Source organism: Pygocentrus nattereri, chromosome 23 (genome assembly GCF_015220715.1).
Source record: "Pygocentrus nattereri isolate fPygNat1 chromosome 23, fPygNat1.pri, whole genome shotgun sequence".
Taxonomy (NCBI): Eukaryota; Metazoa; Chordata; class Actinopteri; order Characiformes; family Serrasalmidae; genus Pygocentrus; species Pygocentrus nattereri.
In genome coordinates, this window is record NC_051233.1 from 15536400 (window position 1) to 15556993 (window position 20594).

The 20594-nt window shown below is 39.9% G+C and overlaps 2 protein-coding genes across 17 annotated transcripts in view; one reads left to right on the top strand and one right to left on the bottom strand.

Annotated features, from left to right (window-relative positions):
* Window positions 1–1262: 1262 nt before the first annotated feature.
* Window positions 1263–3590, top strand: cd180 (CD180 molecule). Its single transcript, XM_017714095.2, has 3 exons — window positions 1263–1383; window positions 1622–1782; window positions 1865–3590. Exons 1-3 carry the CDS (start codon window positions 1291–1293, stop codon window positions 3588–3590), a joined length of 1980 nt encoding a protein of 659 aa, XP_017569584.2. The 5' UTR covers window positions 1263–1290.
* A 2263-nt stretch (window positions 3591–5853) lies between these two features.
* Window positions 5854–20594, bottom strand: part of mast4 (microtubule associated serine/threonine kinase family member 4) — a 170951-nt gene continuing 156210 nt past the window's right edge. For 15 of the 16 annotated variants that reach the window (XM_037533498.1, XM_037533497.1, XM_017714123.2 and 12 more), the window contains 8 exons: window positions 20099–20220; window positions 18988–19205; window positions 17696–17893; window positions 16716–16942; window positions 13449–13571; window positions 13192–13328; window positions 12856–13040; window positions 5854–12497 (listed from right to left, as the gene is read on the bottom strand). In XM_037533498.1, coding sequence (XP_037389395.1) covers window positions 8665–12497; window positions 12856–13040; window positions 13192–13328; window positions 13449–13571; window positions 16716–16942; window positions 17696–17893; window positions 18988–19205; window positions 20099–20220 — 5043 coding nt within the window. In that variant the 3' untranslated portion in view covers window positions 5854–8664. The remainder of the gene's footprint in view (window positions 12498–12855; window positions 13041–13191; window positions 13329–13448; window positions 13572–16715; window positions 16943–17695; window positions 17894–18987; window positions 19206–20098; window positions 20221–20594) is intronic. The other variant, XR_005129511.1, reaches the window with a different exon arrangement.

Below are 20594 nucleotides of genomic sequence, written 5' to 3' on the forward strand. Positions count from 1 at the left end.
TAAAATGTCATTATGTCTTCTTTTGTGTTGGTGGCTTTACTGCACGAATTATTAAACAATCTTGACACTGTTCATTGAACATATCTGTTTGAAACATTTTTGTGTGTTTGGGGTACTTCGCATTTTGTTGCCATATAGCAACATCATGGGAACAGCAGTCTGCAGTCATACGGTGTGAGTAAACCAGTACGACATTGGTAACATTCGTTATCCAGATTTGAACAAAAATATTTATTCAGATTAAGATACACAAACTGGGGATAACTGCGCTACATCAAACTCTGTGGAAAAAACACAGCAGGAAGAAAAATGACGTGTAGGAAACCGGGAAATACCATTTTCCCACTTGTAAATTCCGCTCTAACAGCTGACAAAGTCATGTTTACAACTGGTAAACTTGAGTGAAAAAACACTAAACACACAGCCAATGTGGGCAAAATAGATCCTGTACCTGATGCACTTCTAATAGGTCTCTTCCTAAAATCAGCTCATCAGATAATATTTGTCTCAAAATACTGGAACAACAGATATGATGATTTCCTAAACGGATCTAAATATGTTCTACATGACGCTAATGGTCTATATTGGAAACCATTAAGCCAATTCCCATTAGAAAGCAAAACCATCAGACGTTATTCTGTTTTTAGCAGGGGAGTCAGTGTTTGTGTAAATGGGCTGTTACAAACATTTAGTACACATAAACTGCTAATAGGACTTGTAAACAATCGGTAGAGGAGACAAAATAGAAAGTAGCTGCTTTCCTCTGTGCTGTAATGATGTAATACATCAAGACACTTTTGTTCACACTATAAAAGATATGAGGTCGCTGAACACCATAGGTGATCTCCAAGACACATTGTACTGTGTTCATGCCTATATTTAGCGCTGTCTACTTCAGGTCACACAGGTCACAATATACAACACCCTAACCCAGAGGTGCACAACTCCAGTTCTAGAGGGTTTACCAGTTAAATGCAAGATTTAGTGTGTGCGTTTGAGTAGGAAACCTCCAAACTGTGCTGGGGTCCTGCTCTATATTTCTGCAGGAAAAGACAAGGAAGAGTATACACTCTTCAGTTTACTTATGAGGCAAAACAATGGTAAAAAAAAAAAGGGGCACATGAGTTCCTTTTTTGTGTGCCTGTCTAAACAAAACAATAATTGTGAGCAGAACAAAGAGACAGGCTAGTTCTTCAATTGGTTTCGCTTTCAGGTTCTGCAATCTTTCTATATAACTGCTTAAAGAACTTGAGTACAGGTCACTGTTCAGTGCTTTTTGGTGGAAACACAATGGAAAGTTCAGTGTCTTTTTGCACTATGATTTTATTGTACTTCATGGCCTCTTCTGAAACTACTCATTTGATCACAGAAAAGTGCATACAGGTAAGCTTACCATATATTCTTTAAATGGCTAAAATGCTTTCTTAAATAAAAGGCAACAAAATGTGTGGGCACACAAGAACTACAAAGCAAAGCTTTTCTTAATCTTCAATGCAATGTTTGATAGTTAAATAGTCAATGTTTGAAGTTAAAATAATTCTTATTTACTAAGCTAAAAAATCTAAGCTCTTTAATCAAAAATACTAGACTATGACTTATGACTGTGCACTGTTTTTCTTAGACTGCTGTTGGTTGTGACTGTAGTGGTTTGGCACTACAGTTTGTACCAGATGAAGTCCCAGACTCAGTCAAAACTCTTGAATTCAGCTTCAACTATTTACCAGCATTGTACAACTCTACGTTCCAAAAGCTGAAGAGTCTTGTTTTACTGGACCTGACAAGGTTAGTGGTCACTTTAAACCATAATAACTTTTTTTTTTGCTGTCAGAACAAATCATATATTTCATATTTTCTTCTCATACAGGTGCAGTATTAATTTCATGTATGAAGACATCTTTCAGCATCAGCCAAACCTTGAGAGTCTTATTTTGGTAGGAAACCCACTGCTGTTCATAGCAGAAAGTGCCTTTTCAGGACCACATGCCCTAAAACACCTCAGCCTAGCTCAGTCAAAGATACGCAGTCTAACAGACATCCCTGCTGCCAATCTCATGTTCTTGGAGACTCTGGAACTTACAGGAAGTGACATTAGTTCTTTGGATGGCCTGAGTAATTTCAATTTGCAACAAATGAAGAGACTTCTTCTAGGCTTGAATTCTATTGAGAAGATAAGTGTAGCAGATGTGGTAGGGTTTCAGAAAGCAAGTGGTACAGAGCTCAGTTTCAAAGGTAACAATCTTGTTGATGTTGAGCCAAATGCTTTTCAAGGACTGGACATAGGTAGTTTGGATTTCAGTGGCTGTTTCAACAAAATGAACACTTCTGTGTTACTGAAGGGATTAGAGGGAATGAAAACCAACAAACTAAATCTAGGGGTATATGAGGACAGCACAAAAGGGTTTATAACATCCACTGGGCTCCAATCCTTCTGTTACATATCAGTGGTTGATTTAGACTTTCAGCTTCAACATTTGCATGATATCACAGCGACTAGCTTTCAGTGCCTGAAAGGGCTGAAGAAGTTGGACTTCACCAGAGCACATCTTTCATCATTCCCGTCTAACTTGTCCAACCTGTCTACACTGTCTTATCTGGTGCTAGATGAAAATACATTTCGAGACATCTGCAACATCCATGCAGCAAACTTCCCCATGTTGACTCATTTGTCAATCAGTGGGAACTTGAAGCCTCTGCTCTTTAAGGAGAGCTGTCTGCAACCTCTCTCTCACCTGAACGAGTTAGATCTTAGCCATAATAAATTGATTACTGGCGAGTTTTGTTGTAACAAACAGCTGTCTGGTCTCTATGAACTGAAACTTCTAAATCTTAGTTACAATTACATCAGGGAGCTTCTTCCATTCACTACCACTCCACAACTACAAAATCTAGACTGCAGCCACATGAACTACAGCCTAAAGAGCTTATCTCCATTTAGAAATCTGCAAAATCTTCAAACACTCAACCTGTCATGGTCAGGAAGTGATCTTTCAAATGTACAACTTTTTAAGGGCTTGAAGAACCTACTAGTGCTCAATTTGAAAGGAAACACCATAAAAGGTGGGATTCTAGCAAAAGCAGAGACCTTTAATTATGTTCCTCTCTTGGAAAGCCTGGATCTGTCTGAATGTGGGTTTACAGACATCAAGGAAAATGTGTTTAAGGGCCTTACAAAGCTCATAAATGTGGACCTGAGCAAAAATCACCTTATCATACTTTCTTTTTCAGCCTTCTATTCACTAAAGCAGATCCAGCTCAACTTCGCCAGAAACGTAGTTGTGAAAGTTGATGTCAAAAGTGTTGAGGATTTAGGGGAAATAAGTACCATCGATCTGAGCTATAACCCACTGGTTTGCAACTGTACCAACTACCAGTTTATTAACTGGGCTAAAGGAAATGCAAACAAAATGAAACACTTACAAGAGACGGTGTGTAGTACCTTAAACCAGACGATTATATATGTTGATTTACAGTGTAAAAATTCATATGGATTACTACTTATTTTGCTTACAGTTGCAATTATACTTTCTATTATAATATCCATCTTATGTTTTGTGAGGAAATTTAAATCTGTATCTTATTCAAGATTGTAAAGAAATAAACAGGTATATTATGCACACCTTGTAATCTTGTATTTACATACATTCTCAACTATGTGGGTGCATTTAAAAGGTTAATAATTACTGACTGCTCATCTGTTGATACACATTTGTCAGACATCCTCTACCCAAGTGGGTCCAAACTCTGATTCTGGAGGACCCCCTTACCTGCACATCTTAGTGTTCTTTGCTTCTAACACACCTGATCCAGGTAGTTCACTAATTAACAAGTCATTCCTGAGTTGAAGTGGGTGCCTTTTGGCAGGAAAATACAAAATTTTGTAGGGCTGAGGGTTCTTAAGGACCAGGGCTGGGAAACACTGCCCTCTCCATCAATGGAAAAGGACCACTATAGGAATACCAATGACCAGATATTATTTGAGCATTGAATTCTCAGCATTCTCAGTGATACCAACACGGTAGTAGAATGTTAGTGTGTGTTGTGCTGGTTGAAGTGTATCAGGCAGTTTCTAAATGTTGTGTACACTTACTGGCAACTTATTTGTATACAAAATCTTATTTAAGTATTTTCCCTGCCACAAACACACCTGATCCAAATAAGCATCTCATTAACAAACGCTGTTCAAACAGAAGTTGGTGCGTTACGACAGGAAAGCACAAAACGTGCAGGGCAGGGGGTTCTTCATTACCTGGGAACGTGTTCTAGCCCTTCATCAGTGGTCAGTGTCTGACCACAAGACTGGAAGGATAATTTTAACTGGACTATTCCTGACCCAACAGTGACTTTGCTTTGTTTAAAAACTCCAGAAACACTCCTGAAGTTGATTTGGTCTTTATAAGCGCTACACACACCACAATGCTATTGCCATGTTGGACTCACTGCAGTTCTGAGAACGTTCCACCACTCGAATGACATCTTGTGATTTGTGATCCGATGATGATCTCACAGGTGGAGTAGATAAATTGGACAGCAACAGATGTGACACAAGCAGTAATCATGCATTTACTAAGTGCACCTGCCTGGTAGGTATCCATATTAAAATGGTCAGTCAAAGTAAGTATAGTGTATATGTAACTAATAAATTAGCATCAGAGTGTATATCAGTAGAAAATTGTGTCATTAGTGTATAAACATTATGGATACATTCATAATATATTCATAAACCTGCCATGTCCCTTTAAACTATATACAAGAATGTATCAAAGAATCACATATGAATCGTGTTTCTAGCTATGCTGAGTTAGCTGGAAGTAGATGTGAGGTCATATTGCATCCAACTGTATTGCAATATAGTGACTCTACAGGGCACTGCATTAGCTTCTATGAATTGGAAGCAGATATGTACAGATATTCTATGACACCTTTGTGAAAGGGTCCAATGTGTGCTATAAACAAACTCCACACCACCATTAGCCTGCAATACTGACAAAGGTATGTCTGCACTTACAAATGTATTCTTCCATCTGTGAAGATCATCATGTCTTTGTAACTATTTTCCTGAAAGAAGTAGATCTGTAAGACATTCAGACATGTCCCATAGACATGCAGACCAGAGAATTCACTTATCAGCCCTCAACGTGAATGGGGGTAACTTCTGACCATTCATGTTAAGGGCTGAGAAGTGAATTCTCTGGCTTGCATGCCTTTTCAATGACAGACCATTCCAGATATACATAGTACACTGCTTAGTCATAAAAATTCAACAGCGCTGCAAACTCAAATCTTTCCTTTTCTTTTTCATTTCATAGTTGTCTCAAACTTTAAAGTCTGTATCAACCAGAAATGTTTCTCCTGCATCATAATGTATTACTGAGTGAAATGTGGCATTAGGGACGGTCTGTGACTTTGCTCCAAGTTTGGTAAGGTTGGAAAAAGGGAATTATTGGTTATTAATATTATTTTTGTCCTGCCTATTTAGTGCACGGCATTAGTCAAAAACCAGGTGTTTTGGACACAAGCAAAAAGTCATGTTTTCATTAAAGATTGTGGAAAAAGCAAGAAATTTGTATTTTAAATGATACAATGAATTGTAATTGTGCTTAATATGACCAGGGCCATGAACTAAGAAGGTTAAAAAATTATATCCTTCTTTAACAAGTCTCTTCATTTATTTTCACTGAAATAGAATGCAGTAACTATGTGAGACTGTGAGAGACGTCCCTGATGTTTCCTCAGGACACTGTATATAATGTAATTTTGATATATCCAGGAATTCCTCTATTGGAAGCTGATCTTAATAAAAACTGACCTTGTCAAAGGAAAAACCAGCAGTTAAATAAATGAGAAGACAGAAGCTTAATGTCATGCCTTTTTATTTTCAGTATTATACAACCTTAGAAGTATAAATATTTGTATAGAATACAACATCTATGACATCCATAGAGTTTCCTTGGGTGAAATACAAAACTCAAAACCACATCTCTTATTGCACAGATCCTAAAAGACAAACAATGAGAAGCAGGGTCTTCTACACAAAACACTAATTTCACACTCAGAGAGAAAAGAAAACTCCAGAAACTATGCAGGACCCTTTAGACCTGACAGATTCAGAACAGATAGATTGGCTACTACAGACTGACAGTCTTCAACGGCACAACCTCCTGGACGTCATACTATGATCACAACATACACACTATGATCACAACAGTTTCCTGTGTCATAGCACATAGATTTGGCAAATTAATAACACAATATTCAAAATATACACCCATGAATTAGCTGTAAACAAAATTCAATGTGCTTAGTTAAGGATTTAAACATCAACTGTCAGAGTAAAAGGCATGGAGACGGAAAGACAATCCATCCATTAAACATTTTTTTGTGGTACGTTCATGACCATGACCATGGTTATGACAGATGACACAACTTGCCCCATTAAACATTCACATTTACTTAATGTTCATGTTATGCTCATTTATGATCTTTGTCCAGAAACACAGTATGTGTTATGTTTTAGTAATAAGGTGCATCTTGTCTCCTCAGGCTTCAAATTCTGTTTGCAAAGCTTACGAGGGACAGTAAAACTTCAGATTCTGCTACTACAGTTTAAAATCTCTACAATCAATTTCATTTTCTTTGCATGGTGCACTCTATAACATTCATATCCAGCTTTAATATACTGTATGCTCTTTGAATTCTTAAGATACTATATTACATTACTGTCATAGTAGTCTACATACTGCAGTTGCCAGGGTATCTTGTATGTTAAATGGTAGAAAAAGGACTAGGTATGTGGCTCAGAACAAATATTACATGTTTTTAAAAGTGATTCAATAGTCTCATTTTCTGTCACTTGCATTTAAGTCACTCTTATAAAATAATGATAAATGTCCATAGAAATATTTGGATAAGTACATTTAGAGACAAGTTATACAGACTACATAAGACATTTTAAAAATCTTGAATTTGTCCGTGGGTGAAATGTATTAGTAGTATTGATTTCGAATGTACAGTCATTAGACAAATCTACTGTCAGTGCAAAAATGCCTCTAGATAATTATTACACGTCACACTTGTATACGCATTACACACTGTATATGACTTCGCGACCAATTGCAGGTATAATAGACACAACACAGGCTGAAAGTCCTGACTGCCTTAATCCTGACTAAGGTCATAACACAATGCATCCTGTCTTCAGTTGAGCCTATTCTGCTTATGATATCCTATTGAGTACATGTTGCCATTCTCATTGTTTTAATGGCTAATGGTAAAGACTAGCCCTAATATCCTGATAATTTATGTGGAAAACCAGAGTTACGATATACAGCACAGCATACAGGAAAATTTTAACATTCAGTTTTTAAAAGTATAACTTTTGTGCAGTGCTCTACATCCATCTTTTCCCTTTTTTTAAACTTTTGATTAGCTTTTCATCAATCAGTCAAGAGAGGACATTCAAGGTGCTTTCAGCTGTCCAGATAGACTTACTTGCACTAATACATGCTTTGAAGATGAGCTGTGATTACTGCTATTAGTGTCAGTGTAATTTCAAGTATGGCTCATTTTGAAATGAGAACACGATCGTGCCTTTCCTGGACTTTTCTACATGAGCTTATTTCCTATGGCAACATTTACTATGCAGGTGAAAAGATCACTGAGCAACAAACATATCGAGTACAGTATACAAACATATGACATAGCAAAATATATACATATAAAACATACAACACTCATATTCAGCTGATCCCATGGATCACCCTTTGTACAATTAACATTGCTCTATGTACAGTACTTTGCATAAAAATTAATCTTCAGTAAATGTAGAGATGTATGTGAAAGGAATGTGAATTTTGCCACAGCCTGCTAAGAACAGCAAGCTGCACTGCCCAAAATATCCTAAGGCCCCTTCCACTAGATATGAGTCCAGAACCGTAAGATGATTCCATTATAAAATAGTTCTAGGTGAGAAGCACAGGACAAAGTGCATTCCCTCTGTGCACCACTACCCAAAACAAAACTGCACACTTTGCCTCTAAGTAGGTCAAAAACAACAAAAACAATAACAAGAAAGGACAAATTTGGTGGTATTTTTTTTTGTGTGCCGAGACATCAGCACCATTGCTACAAATATTTCTTTTGTGGTTTGTCAGCACATGTAAAACCACTGCATTTTGCTTGACAACTTTAGTTTGAATACAAGACAAATGCATGTTACTTTGCTGAAATGCACTAGGACTGCATCTGCATCTTTGTTTCTCACAACTCCACTTAGGTTCAACTGGCACAGTTCTGTCCATGTTTATTTGATTGCACACTTTCCTACATGCATCTCGCCTTGCACAACAGGGAGATCTAAGAGAGGGGGAAAAAACCTTCAGCAGCAAATCAGGTGTTAAGCGAAACTACAACTTTTCAGACCCAAAGTATTAACAGAGCACTGCTTATTAGCATACACACTTACATGCTTTTCTCTCTTGTCCATCATTGAACACTGGAGTAACAGCTTCACCGGTCCTCAGAAAGGAAGGCGTTATGATAGAATGCATGGAAAAAAAATACGATTGCCTTGCTGTTTCTCTTTTAAAAAAATAAATAAACAAAAAAAAAAAAGAAAAGAAAGAAAGATTGAAGAGGTTGATTTGGCAACCACCGAAATCTTTTATGTCACTTTTTATTAGAACCTCGTGGGAGATCCTTGGACTGCTTAGAGCGAGCTGAATCTTTCTCAGGTACTGCGCCTTCCTTGCTCAACGTCACAGATCTCTGCGTGTCTTTACGGTTGGCTTTCTGTGAGGGATCTGGTTTTGAGGTGTCCACTTTAAATCTCACAGGCTCTCTACTTGACTGTCCAGACATCTCCACTGTGGCACCAGCGCCTTTGACTGTGGGGGATCCACTGAGAATGTGAACCTTAACAGCAGGCACAGGTAGCACTGGTACAGCACCAACCTGGGAGCCAGTATGGCCCAAAATCTCTTTCTGTAGCTGTGCTCTAGATGCAGGAAGGGTAAGGTCTCTCTGCTCCTTTGGTTTTACATCTATGCTGTCTTTTATGGTGGTCTGCACTGATGCTTTGCTCTCTTGCTTTCCTCTTTCTTCAGTTGCCTTGCCACCATGGTATGTTACTAGTGGGGACTCTACCTTGGGTTTGTTCTTGGAACTTAAAGATCCTTGTTTTGATGGAGCACTAGTAGCTGACTGCTGTGGCTGTTTTACTGTTGCCTGTACAAGACCTGCATCTTTCCCACAAACATCAGGTACTGACTTGCTGAACTTCTGACTAGACAGATCTGGAGCACTTTTAGGTTTTAACTTCTCTTCAAGAAGACTTGCAGATTGAACCTGCACAGCATCGCTGGTCTTAGTACCAGTACCTTTCATCTTTGGTGGACTGGCACCAGTGTCCTCCTTTAATATGGAGCTGGAGAGGGCCTGACTAGTGGCTAGGACCCCTTGTTTCTCAATCCATTTTACACTTTCACTTCTGACTGATGTTGTATCGACATTATCTTTTGCCACAGAGCATTTTGCATCTTTTAAGCCTACTTCTTTGCTTTGTGCCACTTTATCTCTTGGCTCATTTGCTTTATCTCCAGGTGACACAGCAGTTTTGACAAGCTTCCTGGGCAAATTGTACTCATCTTTCAACTCTTTTGGAACTATAGGGTTTATGTGCTCCTTGTCTATGTTTTTAGATTTGCCTCCACATTGCTCATGATCTTGAGATCTATGTCCCTTGTCAACTTCTACAGCAGCATTTTGTGTCATGACAGAGTTATCTTTAAAGGCCGGATAAGGTATTGTTTGTCTGTCCATTGAAAAAGTAGTGCTTAGTGTTTTGGGAGATAATTGCTTGGGCTGTGTACTTAGAGAAGCACTTGGCTTAATTTCCAAAGTGTGCTGTGGGTTTTTTTCTATACTATGTTGCAATTCGGGAACTACAGCAGCCATGGCTTTAAGAGGAGCAGGTTTGGGAGATTGGTTGGTGTTGATTTTTCTCTGCTTGGTTTGAATAGGAGCATCTGGAGACAATGGGCTTTTAATAACTGGGTTCCCTGGTTCTGCTGAAGATACAGCAGAAACAGAACTTTTGACTGGGGGGGATAAAGCTAAACTTTGTGGAGCAGAAACTTTTCCTTTAAGTAAGCCCTGTGAGTGTGACAGTTCTGATTCCACATTTAAAACTAGTGTGTTACTTGCTGCATCTTTACCAGTAGTCTTTATGTGTACCTTTTCTGCAAGCTTATCTATGATTTGAGCTGTGCTTCCTGGTTTGTTCAGTCCACTTGCTCCTGGATGTTGGGAACATTTTTCTTCTTTTTGAGGCAGAGCCTGTGCTGAGGCCACAGTTGAGATATGTGTCTCTGCTGTTTTGTCCTTGTCTGCTCTTGATTGATGTACCTGTTTTATCACCACTGCTGAGCTAGTTGTTTTTGCTACTTTCCCTGGGCTTTCAAGGCTGTTAAATATTGTAGTTGGGTTCAAATTCTGTGGACTGACAACTGACTCTCTCACATCTTTAACACCAACATCAGATTGTGCTGAGGTGGTTTCCTTGATGACAAGGTCACACGTCACGGACATATTCACAGCACTGTTTTGCTGACTAGGTTTGTCCTCAGGGTTTTCCATGTCATCATCTTGGTCTTCATTACTGACCTCCCTGATTGAGGGTGTTTTCCCACAAGCAAAATGAGTGCTGTGTCGGGCAGCCCTCATCTCCTGAGCCGTTTTCAACCTCGTCTCCAATTTTCCACCTGGGTCAGTTGGTTCCATTTTAGTGGACATGACCTGTAACTTGATTCCTTCACCCTGCTTATTTGCCTCTAGAGTACCATCACTGCTAATGGAACCAATGATGTTATTTATATTAGATGGAGGTTGTTCTTTTCCAGTGTTTTTGCTGGTCAAAGTCACATTGGCCCCATTGCTTTCCACTCCTGGTGGAGGGGATGTCTGTTTCTTCACAGGCTTCTGCTGAGGGCTTAGCAGATGCTTCTCACTCTGGCTCTGTAGAGCTCCTGCCAGCCCAACACCATCGATCTGGCCACCTGCCATCTTGGAGAGACATGTGTCAGTCTTGGAAACCCTGGGTCCAGAGAGCAGGCCTATGTCCAGCGTGCCCTCTAAAGGTTTCAGGGAAGACACAAGTCGCCCCTCTAGTTTGTACTCAGATGAGGTCTTTCTGATGGACCCCTCGGTAGAGGAAATCATCTGCAGCTTCTCCACTGCGCTCTCCCCTCGCCCACTAAATAGCTTAGGGCCCAAGGACTCTGTGCTGATTCCAGGAGTGGCATGGACACAGCCAACTGACCCTTTTGTATGATCCAATGTCAAAGCAGTGTCCAGCTGGAGACTTTTGGATCTGGTGGCATTAAAGTGAAGGCTTTCATGGACACCAGGGTTGATCCAACACATGCAGTCCTCACGTTCCTCAAAAGACTGCCTCTTTCTGGCAAACTCCATGTTGGGAGCTTTGAAATCAAGCCTGTCTGATTTACTTCCCTCTTTAATCTGTCTGGAGAGTTGCCTTTCTGCCTGAGTTGGGGCTGATCTGACACCTTCATTTAAGAGTGAGACACAGTCCCCGGTGCTGCTGAGGGATTCCACTACACCTTCACACGCTCTGGTGTTTAGCTTTTTGTATAAGACATCTTTTAGTATGGCATTTGCAGCTTTGCTCTCAAGTGAGCCAGACTCTGTGCTGTTTTGGGGTCTGCCTGCGGCTCGTCCGTGATGCCCCCTTTCCTTATCGTCACTGGTGTGGGAGCATGTGGTAGCCTCAGCCTCTTGCAGTGCATCTTGTTTTTGCAGAGACTCGCGTCTCTCAGACCAGTCCTGCCTTTTTGCCACCACTTTTGCCTTTAACTTCTCCTTATCAAGCTCCTCCACAGATTCCTGCCGTCCAACCTTACGAGAGACAGGACGCTTCAGGCAGCCCTGTTCAGCAGGTCTTACCCGGGTAATGGCAGGCGGTTCACAAGAATTTTCCTCCACACACTGTAGAGTGTGCTCTCCCCCGGGTGCAATCTCACTCTGTGCCTCCTCCTGAGTTACCTCGAGGCTGTGTTTCCGGGTACAGAGATGCTTCTTGTCACCTGTGTAGGATGGTGAGAGCTTTTCCTCTGACTGGACCCTCTTAAGGAGTGGGGACCGAGGGGGCTCAGCGCTTTTAGGACGCACCATGTGCCTGACGATTGTAGGGGGTGAGTGCATCTTGGCAGGGAAGGCCTGTGCGGTCTTGGAGCTTCCTACTGTGTGAGTTAGCAGGGGAGACGGGGACCGCTGAGGTGATGTGGGCTGAGGGGTTGGAGATGGTGTTCGAGCCAACGGAGAGAGGGGGATGCTTCCTGCAGACTTGCGGCGGCCCTGACGCAGACGCTGTCCAGGCAGCTTAGGGCCTAAGCCATGCAAGGTGTTCGGTCGGACATGGCCTGAGCCAGCAGGGGAATTTGGGGCACTGGAACTGGGTGAACTACTCTGAGAAGATGTGCCACCTGGGAACACAGTGGAAAAGATCAGATCTACATAAGCAAACAGCAAAGGCTATCTCTGAAAACAGCATCTGACAGTAAGCCATTAAATGTTCACATCCTAACACTCATTATTCAGTAACTACACAGAAAACAATGCAAAATGTCTGAGTCATTATTAAATTATAGGAAGGAATGGACACTTGGACTTGCTAGGAAGGTCCAGCAATGTTTAAGGGGTTCATTATCTCTTCCCAATTAATCAGCTGTACTTTAATCTGCAAAATGGGGCAATTAAAGATTGTGACATGCAATAAAGCATAAATAGAAACAAGCAAAATTAGTAATATCCATTCTAAAAACTGCAAATCAGAGTTCTGACCTGACTGGTTGAAATCAGGGGTGGGTCGAAAGGCAGTAGTGGGAGAGCGGGGAGACAAGCTGTGCGTGGGGGATCCAGGCAGACTCTCCCCTGAGGATAGTGAGCGGTTCAAGGAGGTGAAACTACGGCTTGTGTGAAGCAGCGGAGAGGGCTGCATGGCAAATCGTCGGAATACTGATCGCCTCCTGGAGAAACAGAAGATATCAAATTGTCACTGAGCTCTACTGTTGGTGTATTAAATAAAGTGAAGCATGTAAGACAAATGGAACAACAGCTACCTCTAGTGGCGAGGTATGGTGCATCATACAGTCACACTGCTTTATTAACAAGACTCACCGCTCTTGCGTTTTCTCTTTCTTTGGCTTCTTGGTTCTCCTTATCATTTTGCTCCTGTAACTATTCCTTCTAGCTGGACCAGTTTTGATCGAAGTGTTCTCAAAAGGAGTGGTGGATATGGCAACCTTGCTTCCACTCTGTAAACAAAGAGGCAACATAATTCTATAGGTATCACACTAATATCTGTACAAGCCACTGAAAAAAAAAACAAAAAGTGAAATACTGTGCAGTCACAGTAGTGAGAATGAAATTCTCACCTTCAGCAGTAGCTCTACCACTTCAGTGTGTACCAGTCCATGGACTGTTTCTCCATTGACATGAGTGATCAAGTCTCCAGCCTTGAGTCCAGCCTTATGAGCAGGCCCACCATCCTCCACATTCTGATAAAAAAAAGTTTTTAAAAAATGTAATCTACAAATATGTTTGCAGGGCACATTAGAATATAGTCAAAAAGGCAAGAACAAATTTATACGATATGATAATATATTTGGGGACCCCTAGCTTTTCAATCAGTTTTAGTCATATGAACATATTTGCTTTATTGAGTTGCAATAATTTAACATATTAAAGACTAACCAAGATTACTTTGAGAGAAACAATATCACATATCATAATATCACATAAATATTGCGACAGTATTACAATGAGAACAATGATATGTGCCCTATGCATTCTATCCCCTTATAAGTTTAGAGAAAACTGATATGATGAACAAAAAGCTGTGAGTGTGTTAAAAGAATATAGTTATTCTATATTAAAAATTTTAATAGACAGTGGTATGGTGTCTGAGAAGGCCCAACAAACTGCAAATAAAAATGAGCTGCAAACGCAGAAAACACTTTCATCAAAATGACCACACCAGTACTGCACTTCGCAAAAGCGCTGCAAATACTGAAAACACAAGCAACTTCAGAATCATTGATAAGCCAGTCACAACACAACAGAGATGTTTCCGGAAGACCCTAAAAGAGGACTGAGCCATTCAGACTTTTAAATTCTATACAGCATAAACATTCACTTGCAAAAGCAAGTTAACTTTTATTTGTGCAGTTTACTACTGTCACTGTATTGTTATGGGAATTACCTGTAGAGTGTAAATGTAGAAGTTTAACTAGTAATTAACAGATAACTACACACTTAATAAAGATGGTTCCTCAAGGGTTCTTTAGTAAAGAAAATTGTTCTTTATAGAACCATGAACACTGAAAGAACCCTGTGTGATTAAAGGGTTCCATGCATCATTAAAAACGTTCCTCAGATTTATGGAGGTAAAGGCTTAAAGGGTTCTTCAAATTTCTGAGTGCATTTTATATGGTTCTATATAGAACCTTCGTGAAAAAGGTTCTATGCAGCATCAAAAAGGGTTTTTTTCTATTTTTACATACTTGACATTTACAAAAAGGTTCTATATTGCCTTGCAAAAGTATTTGGCCCCCTTGAACTTTTCAACCTTTTGCCACATTTTAGGCTTCAAACAAAGATATGAATTGATTGTAATTTTTTTGTAAAGAATCAACAACAAGTGGGACACAACTGTGAAGTGGAACGAAATTTATTGGATATTTTAAACTTTTTTTAGAAATAAAAAACTGAAAAGTGGGGCGTGCAATATTATTCGGCCCCTTTACTTTCAGTGTAGCAAACTCACTCCAGACGTTCAGTGAGGATCTCTGAATGATCCAATGTTGACCTAAATGACTGATGATGATAAATAGAATCCACCTGTGTGTAATCAAGTCTCCGTATAAATGCACCTGCTCTGTGAGAGTCTCAGAGTTCTGTTTAAAGCGCAGAGAGCATCATGAAGACAAGGAACACACCAGGCAGGTCCGAGATACTGTTGTGGAGAAGTTTAAAGCCGGATTTGGATACAAAAAGATTTCCCAAGCTTTAAACATCTCAAGGAGCACTGTGCAAGCGATCATATTGAAATGGAAGGAGTATCAGACCACTGCAAATCTAACAAGACCTGGCCTTCCCTCTAAACTTTCAGCTCAAACAAGGAGAAGACTGATCAGAGATGCAGCCAAGAGGCCCATGAGCACTCTGGATATCCATAAAAAGTCTCGTTTAAAGTTTGCCACAAGCCACGTGGGAGACACACCAAACATGTGGAAGAAGGTGCTCTGGTCAGATGAAACCAAAATCAAACCTTTTGGCCACAATGCAAAACAGTATGTTTGGCGTAAAAGCAATACAGCTCATCACCCTGAACACACCATCCCCATTGTCAAACATGGTGGTGGCAGCATCATGGTTTGGGCCTGCTTTTCTTCAGCAGGGACAGGGAAGATGGTTAAAATTGATGGGAAGATGGATGGAGCCAAATACAGGACCATTCTGGAAGAAAACCTGTTGGAGTCTGCAAAAGACCTGAGACTGGGACGGAGATTTATCTTCCAACAAGACAATGATCCAAAACATAAAGCAAAATCTACAATGGAATGGTTCACAAATAAATGTATCCAGGTGTTAGAATGGCCAAGTCAAAGTCCAGACCTGAATCCAATCGAGAATCTGTGGAAAGAGCTGAAAACTGCTGTTCACAAACGCTGTCCATCCAACTTCACTGAGCTCAAGCTGTTTTGCAAGGAAGAATGGGCAAAAATTTCAGTTTCTCGATGTGCAAAACTGATAGAGACATACCCCAAGCGACTTGCAGCTGTAATCACAGCAAAAGGTGGCACTACAAAGTATTAACGCAAGGGGGCCAAATAATATTGCATGCCCCACTTTTCAGTTTTTTATTTCTAAAAAAAGTTTAAAATATCCAATAAATTTCGTTCCACTTCACAATTGTGTCCCACTTGTTGTTGATTCTTCACAAAAAATGACAATTTCATATCTTTATGTTTGACCTTTTTGAAGTGTGGCAAAAGGTTAAAAAGTTCAAGGGGGCCGAATACTTTTGCAAGGCACTGTATACAGAACCATACAAAACACACACTTCATAATCTGAGGAACACCTTAACGATGCAAAGAACCTTCAAATCACAAAAAGGGTTCTTTAAGTGTTCATGGTTCTTCTGTATATAGAACCATTTTCTTTACTAAACAACCCATAAAGAAATATTTTTTAAGTGTGTACCACAACACAGCTATATGTTAGATAGCAAACTAGCCAGCCAAGTTAACCACAAACTTGGGATGTGAGTGTCCATGGCCTTATACTCCTCTCAGTGATTTCCCATTATATTCAATCCCCTTTGAGTCTTCCAGAAATATTTTCGCTGCATTCTAGCTCACTTCCGTCGTGTTGTGACTAGCTTTGCAGCATTTCTGAAGTTGCCCGTGTTTATTGCCTGTGTATTTGCAGTGTTTGTAAAATGTAGTTCAGGTGTAGTCATTTAGATAGAAGTGTTTTCTGTGTTTACAGCACAGATATGATTTTGCAATGTGTTTTTAATTGTACTGTGAATAGGGTCAGCAGCCACTGTACAGTGGATCTGAAAATGTAATATTAAACTAGACTGACTGTGAAAAATACATTGACACAATGTTCCAAATCTCATTTAAGCTCTTACCCAGACCATGTGATAGACAGTATAGACATCACTGTCGCAAGCGTAGACTCGAATAGCTCGCAGAGTGAAGCCAAACTTCTTCCCTGAACTGTGAATGATGATAGGCTGGCGTGAGCTGACTGCAGAAAGGGAGGAGTCACGGCTAGGGGAGGAGTCTCTGGAGGAGGGGTCTGATGACAGTGAGTAGGGAGAAATGGGGCTAGCCAGTGGAGACGTACCAAAAACATCTGGAGGAACAGGAAAAGTGCACACTACATTAGTTAATGTCAAATAAACAAATATAGACATATGTATTTCTGTACCTAATCAAATGTTTGCATTAAATTTCCAATAACCACAACGTGAGTCTTCACTGGAAAAACATGGCTAAAAAGGGAAAAAAACCCTAACCCTTATGATGTTTCTGTGGTGATATTTACCAAAAAACATCTTTGGTAGACTTTGTAGACTAAACAGGCTTGTATAAATTGCACATTTTTAAATCTGTAAATCTGTTAACTTGTCGGCTTTCATGACATTTCATAAAGGACAAATGTTTTGTGTGTTTTGTTGTGCTGTTTTCAGAGAATTTGCCATATGTGAATCATGTGGACATGAGAAAAATGAAGGAAATTAATTTTTTATTGTAATGGGCCTTTAAAAATGTCCAAGTAATGGTTATGGTACATTCTCTCCTGCTGTGAGAGAGGCCAGCAGGATTTTCCTCTACCCCTGAACTGCTGAAATGACCTGATTTTGCCACAGCTCACTATGCTCGAGAAATCATGGCTCCAGTCCTTAGCTGCTCCACAAAATGCAGTGCTCACAGTGGGAGCTAAGCTATGGTGAATTTCATAGCTTGCACACACCTCCTTCAACCCACTTTGCCTAATTCTGTGTGTAATCTGCAAATAAAAAAGCATATGCTTTCTCCTTCATGCTTCAGAGGGACATGGGCTATGTACAAACACACATATGCTCAAATACTGACACTAACTCACCACCAGGGATCAGGAGAGACAATGCATTAGCGGACGCTGACTTAGGAACTTTGCTGACAGTGCTCAGCTTATCAGTGGCCTCAGGTCTCATGGTAGTCAGCTGAGTGTTGGTGTCAGTGGACGGCCTACAGGTGCTGTCCGAGCTGTCTACTCCTTCTGGCCGTGCTGGAAGCTGGTCCAAGTGCTCAGAGAAGCTGCCTGTTTAAACAGAGGTGAAAAAACAAAACACTTTATTTTGATTAACTTACATTCAACTACTCACAGTTGGAACACCCCAGGAAAATTATGTTTTGTTGATTCTCTATGTGAAAGTAGGTTAACATATCCTAAAAAAGGGAACAAACTTAAATATGTAATTTTCTGCAGATTTTACTGTGCATGTTTAGTTTTCCATAATGCAAAAAACAATATGAATTGTGCTATAATAAGCTAAATTCATCAAATAAACAATTGTCCATTACAATGTACAGACATGTGTTTGCTATACAGGATGTATACTTACTTTCACTTAAAAAGTAAAACGTAATTTGGCTGGGCCGGAACTTTGGCATAAAATTGTATTTGTTAGGACACAAACCAAATGCTACTTCTGTTAAACAGACCATTGCAAGACTTTAACTTTCTTTTTGAAAAATATTCTTTCAAAAGACTGGTGTGACTGTTAATGATGCAATTTCCTTTCAGACATTTGCATATTTGCATCTGAAATTGGTTACATTTACATTTTACATTTACGGCATTTGGCTGACGCTCTTATCCAGAGCGACTTACAATTTGATCATTTTACACAGGTAGGCCAAGGTGGTGTTAGGAGTCTTGCCCAAGGACCCTTATTGGTATAGTGTAGGGTGCTTGCCCTGGTCGGGGATTGAACCCCAGTCTACAGCGTAGAAGGCAAAGGTGTTAACCACTACACTATCCAACCATGATCCCATCAATGAATATATGCACATCAACATAACCCTGTAAGAAACCCTGCCCCAGACTTTTACATTTCCACCTCTTTACTTTATAATACCCTTAGAGTCTTATTGGAATTCACATCCAGGCTTTCACTACACAAGGTGTCTACCATCTGTCTAATGTTATACTGAAAGTGTTTATCCTCAACCTAAAACCTAAATCTCATCCTCAGTCAGACCCTGCTGATAAGCAGCAGTGTGCCACAAGTTATTGATATGTTCTCAGATTAGCCTGTTCTACTACAACATTTGATGTCTGCACTTCAGTGTGCACGCTTGTACCCATCCTTAACCACAGGCTCAGTGATCTGTTCAAATCTTTCCTTTTACCTGAAAGGGTAGAGTTGCTAACAGTGCTGCAGGGAGTGGTGGCATCAGGCTCATCTTGAGGCAGCTCTCCGATGGAGAAGTCTAATTTACTGGGGTCCTCCAAAGCCAGTGAGCCCTCACAGCTCTCTACTTCGGCTGAAATGGCAAACTTAGGCAGCAGACCCGAGCGCCTGCCCAGGCTGGTGCTCTCAGTATCAGATGAGTGTGATAGGGATGGCCTGCTCACAAGAAAAAAAAAAAAGGAAAATAATCTGTAGTTACAATAACGCAATTTACAGCAATGGTCTGGATTTCATTTTTGCATATAATAGAACATCAACCAAGTGACTACACACATACAAAGATAACAATTTTAGTCTGTTCTGCAAGAAAATAAGAAATAAATAGAAACTCTGAATGTTAACCGTTTTTTCAAAGTAATTAGCCTTAGTGGAAGGCTCATATGTGGTACTCTGTAACTAAATATGATTCTTGGATGATACTGTTTACTGCAATAATTCTGCCAACAATATCCATGCAGCTTATTTTACAGTAGGCATAAGCTCACCTAGTCATCATATAGCCTTTAACGGCCTACAATCTGTTGCATTTGAAATGTTGATAGTTAGGTGTCAAGTATTATCTAGGTATTTTCACAATCATTGAATGTGGTGTATTTTACAGTGTACAAGCCTACCTTGCTAGTATTATAGACCTAACACTGATAACACTTTACATTTTTATTCAGAAAACTGAAAAATCTTAAAACATCTCCACTGGGGCTGAACTAATACCGTTTTTACTTAGCACTATTAAGTTGAGGCTAAAATAACTAGGCCAACTTTAGCTACTGTTTAGTGTGCACTAAAGCTTCAGCCTTGACACCATGCATAAAGCCATGTTACTTTGTTTTGTAATGCAATGGTAAATTTGGGTTCCATAATCTGTTTTCAAAGTAATTCAATAAAAAAGACAAAAATGTAAAGGGCACCAACATGCCTACATGCACATACTTGTAGACCACTTGTTTACAGTATGAATACTAATGCAAAACTACTGCAAATTAGCAGATTATTAAAAAGCAACGACTAAGCAGGGAGCATAATAAAAGTACGACTTGTTATCGACTTACATCTCTGTGAAGTCTGGGGTCCAGCTAAGTGAATCGACAGTAAGAGGACTCTCACTCTTCTTCTCCGCTTGCTCTCCCTTCTCCTCCAGCTGCCCACGAGACAGATCCAGACTGCTGTACACCTACAGCAGTCAACAAACATGCCAAAGGACAGTTTCTTAATATTTAACAAATATTAATAGTTATATGCATTTCTGTCACAACAAGACAGCAGTGTAATTAACACAATCATTAGAAACTGAAAATCTTAGTTTAAAACTAGCATGAGCTTAAATCTTGTATAAGTGAATGCTCTGCATACTTGTGACAGTACAATGTATACTAGACAGACAATAATGGCCTGTTGTCACACACATTTCAGAAATAGTCCAAGAAGTATCCCAATCTCAAAGGCACATATATTACAAATCAAGCTTGTCAAGAAAAACCTGTGCTGCACACATGACAATATTCCTGGATTCATACTGCATTGCACCAAAACCAAAAAAAGAAAAAA

Excerpts from the sequence above, each read along its gene's own strand:
- cd180 (XM_017714095.2), top strand. The coding sequence starts at position 1,291 with ATGGAAAGTTCAGTGTCTTTTTGCACTATGATTTTATTGTACTTCATG. Across the intron at positions 1,384-1,621 it reads TCACAGAAAAGTGCATACAG|ACTGCTGTTGGTTGTGACTG; the intron begins GTAAGCTTACCA and ends TGTTTTTCTTAG. Across the intron at positions 1,783-1,864 it reads GTTTTACTGGACCTGACAAG|GTGCAGTATTAATTTCATGT; the intron begins GTTAGTGGTCAC and ends CTTCTCATACAG.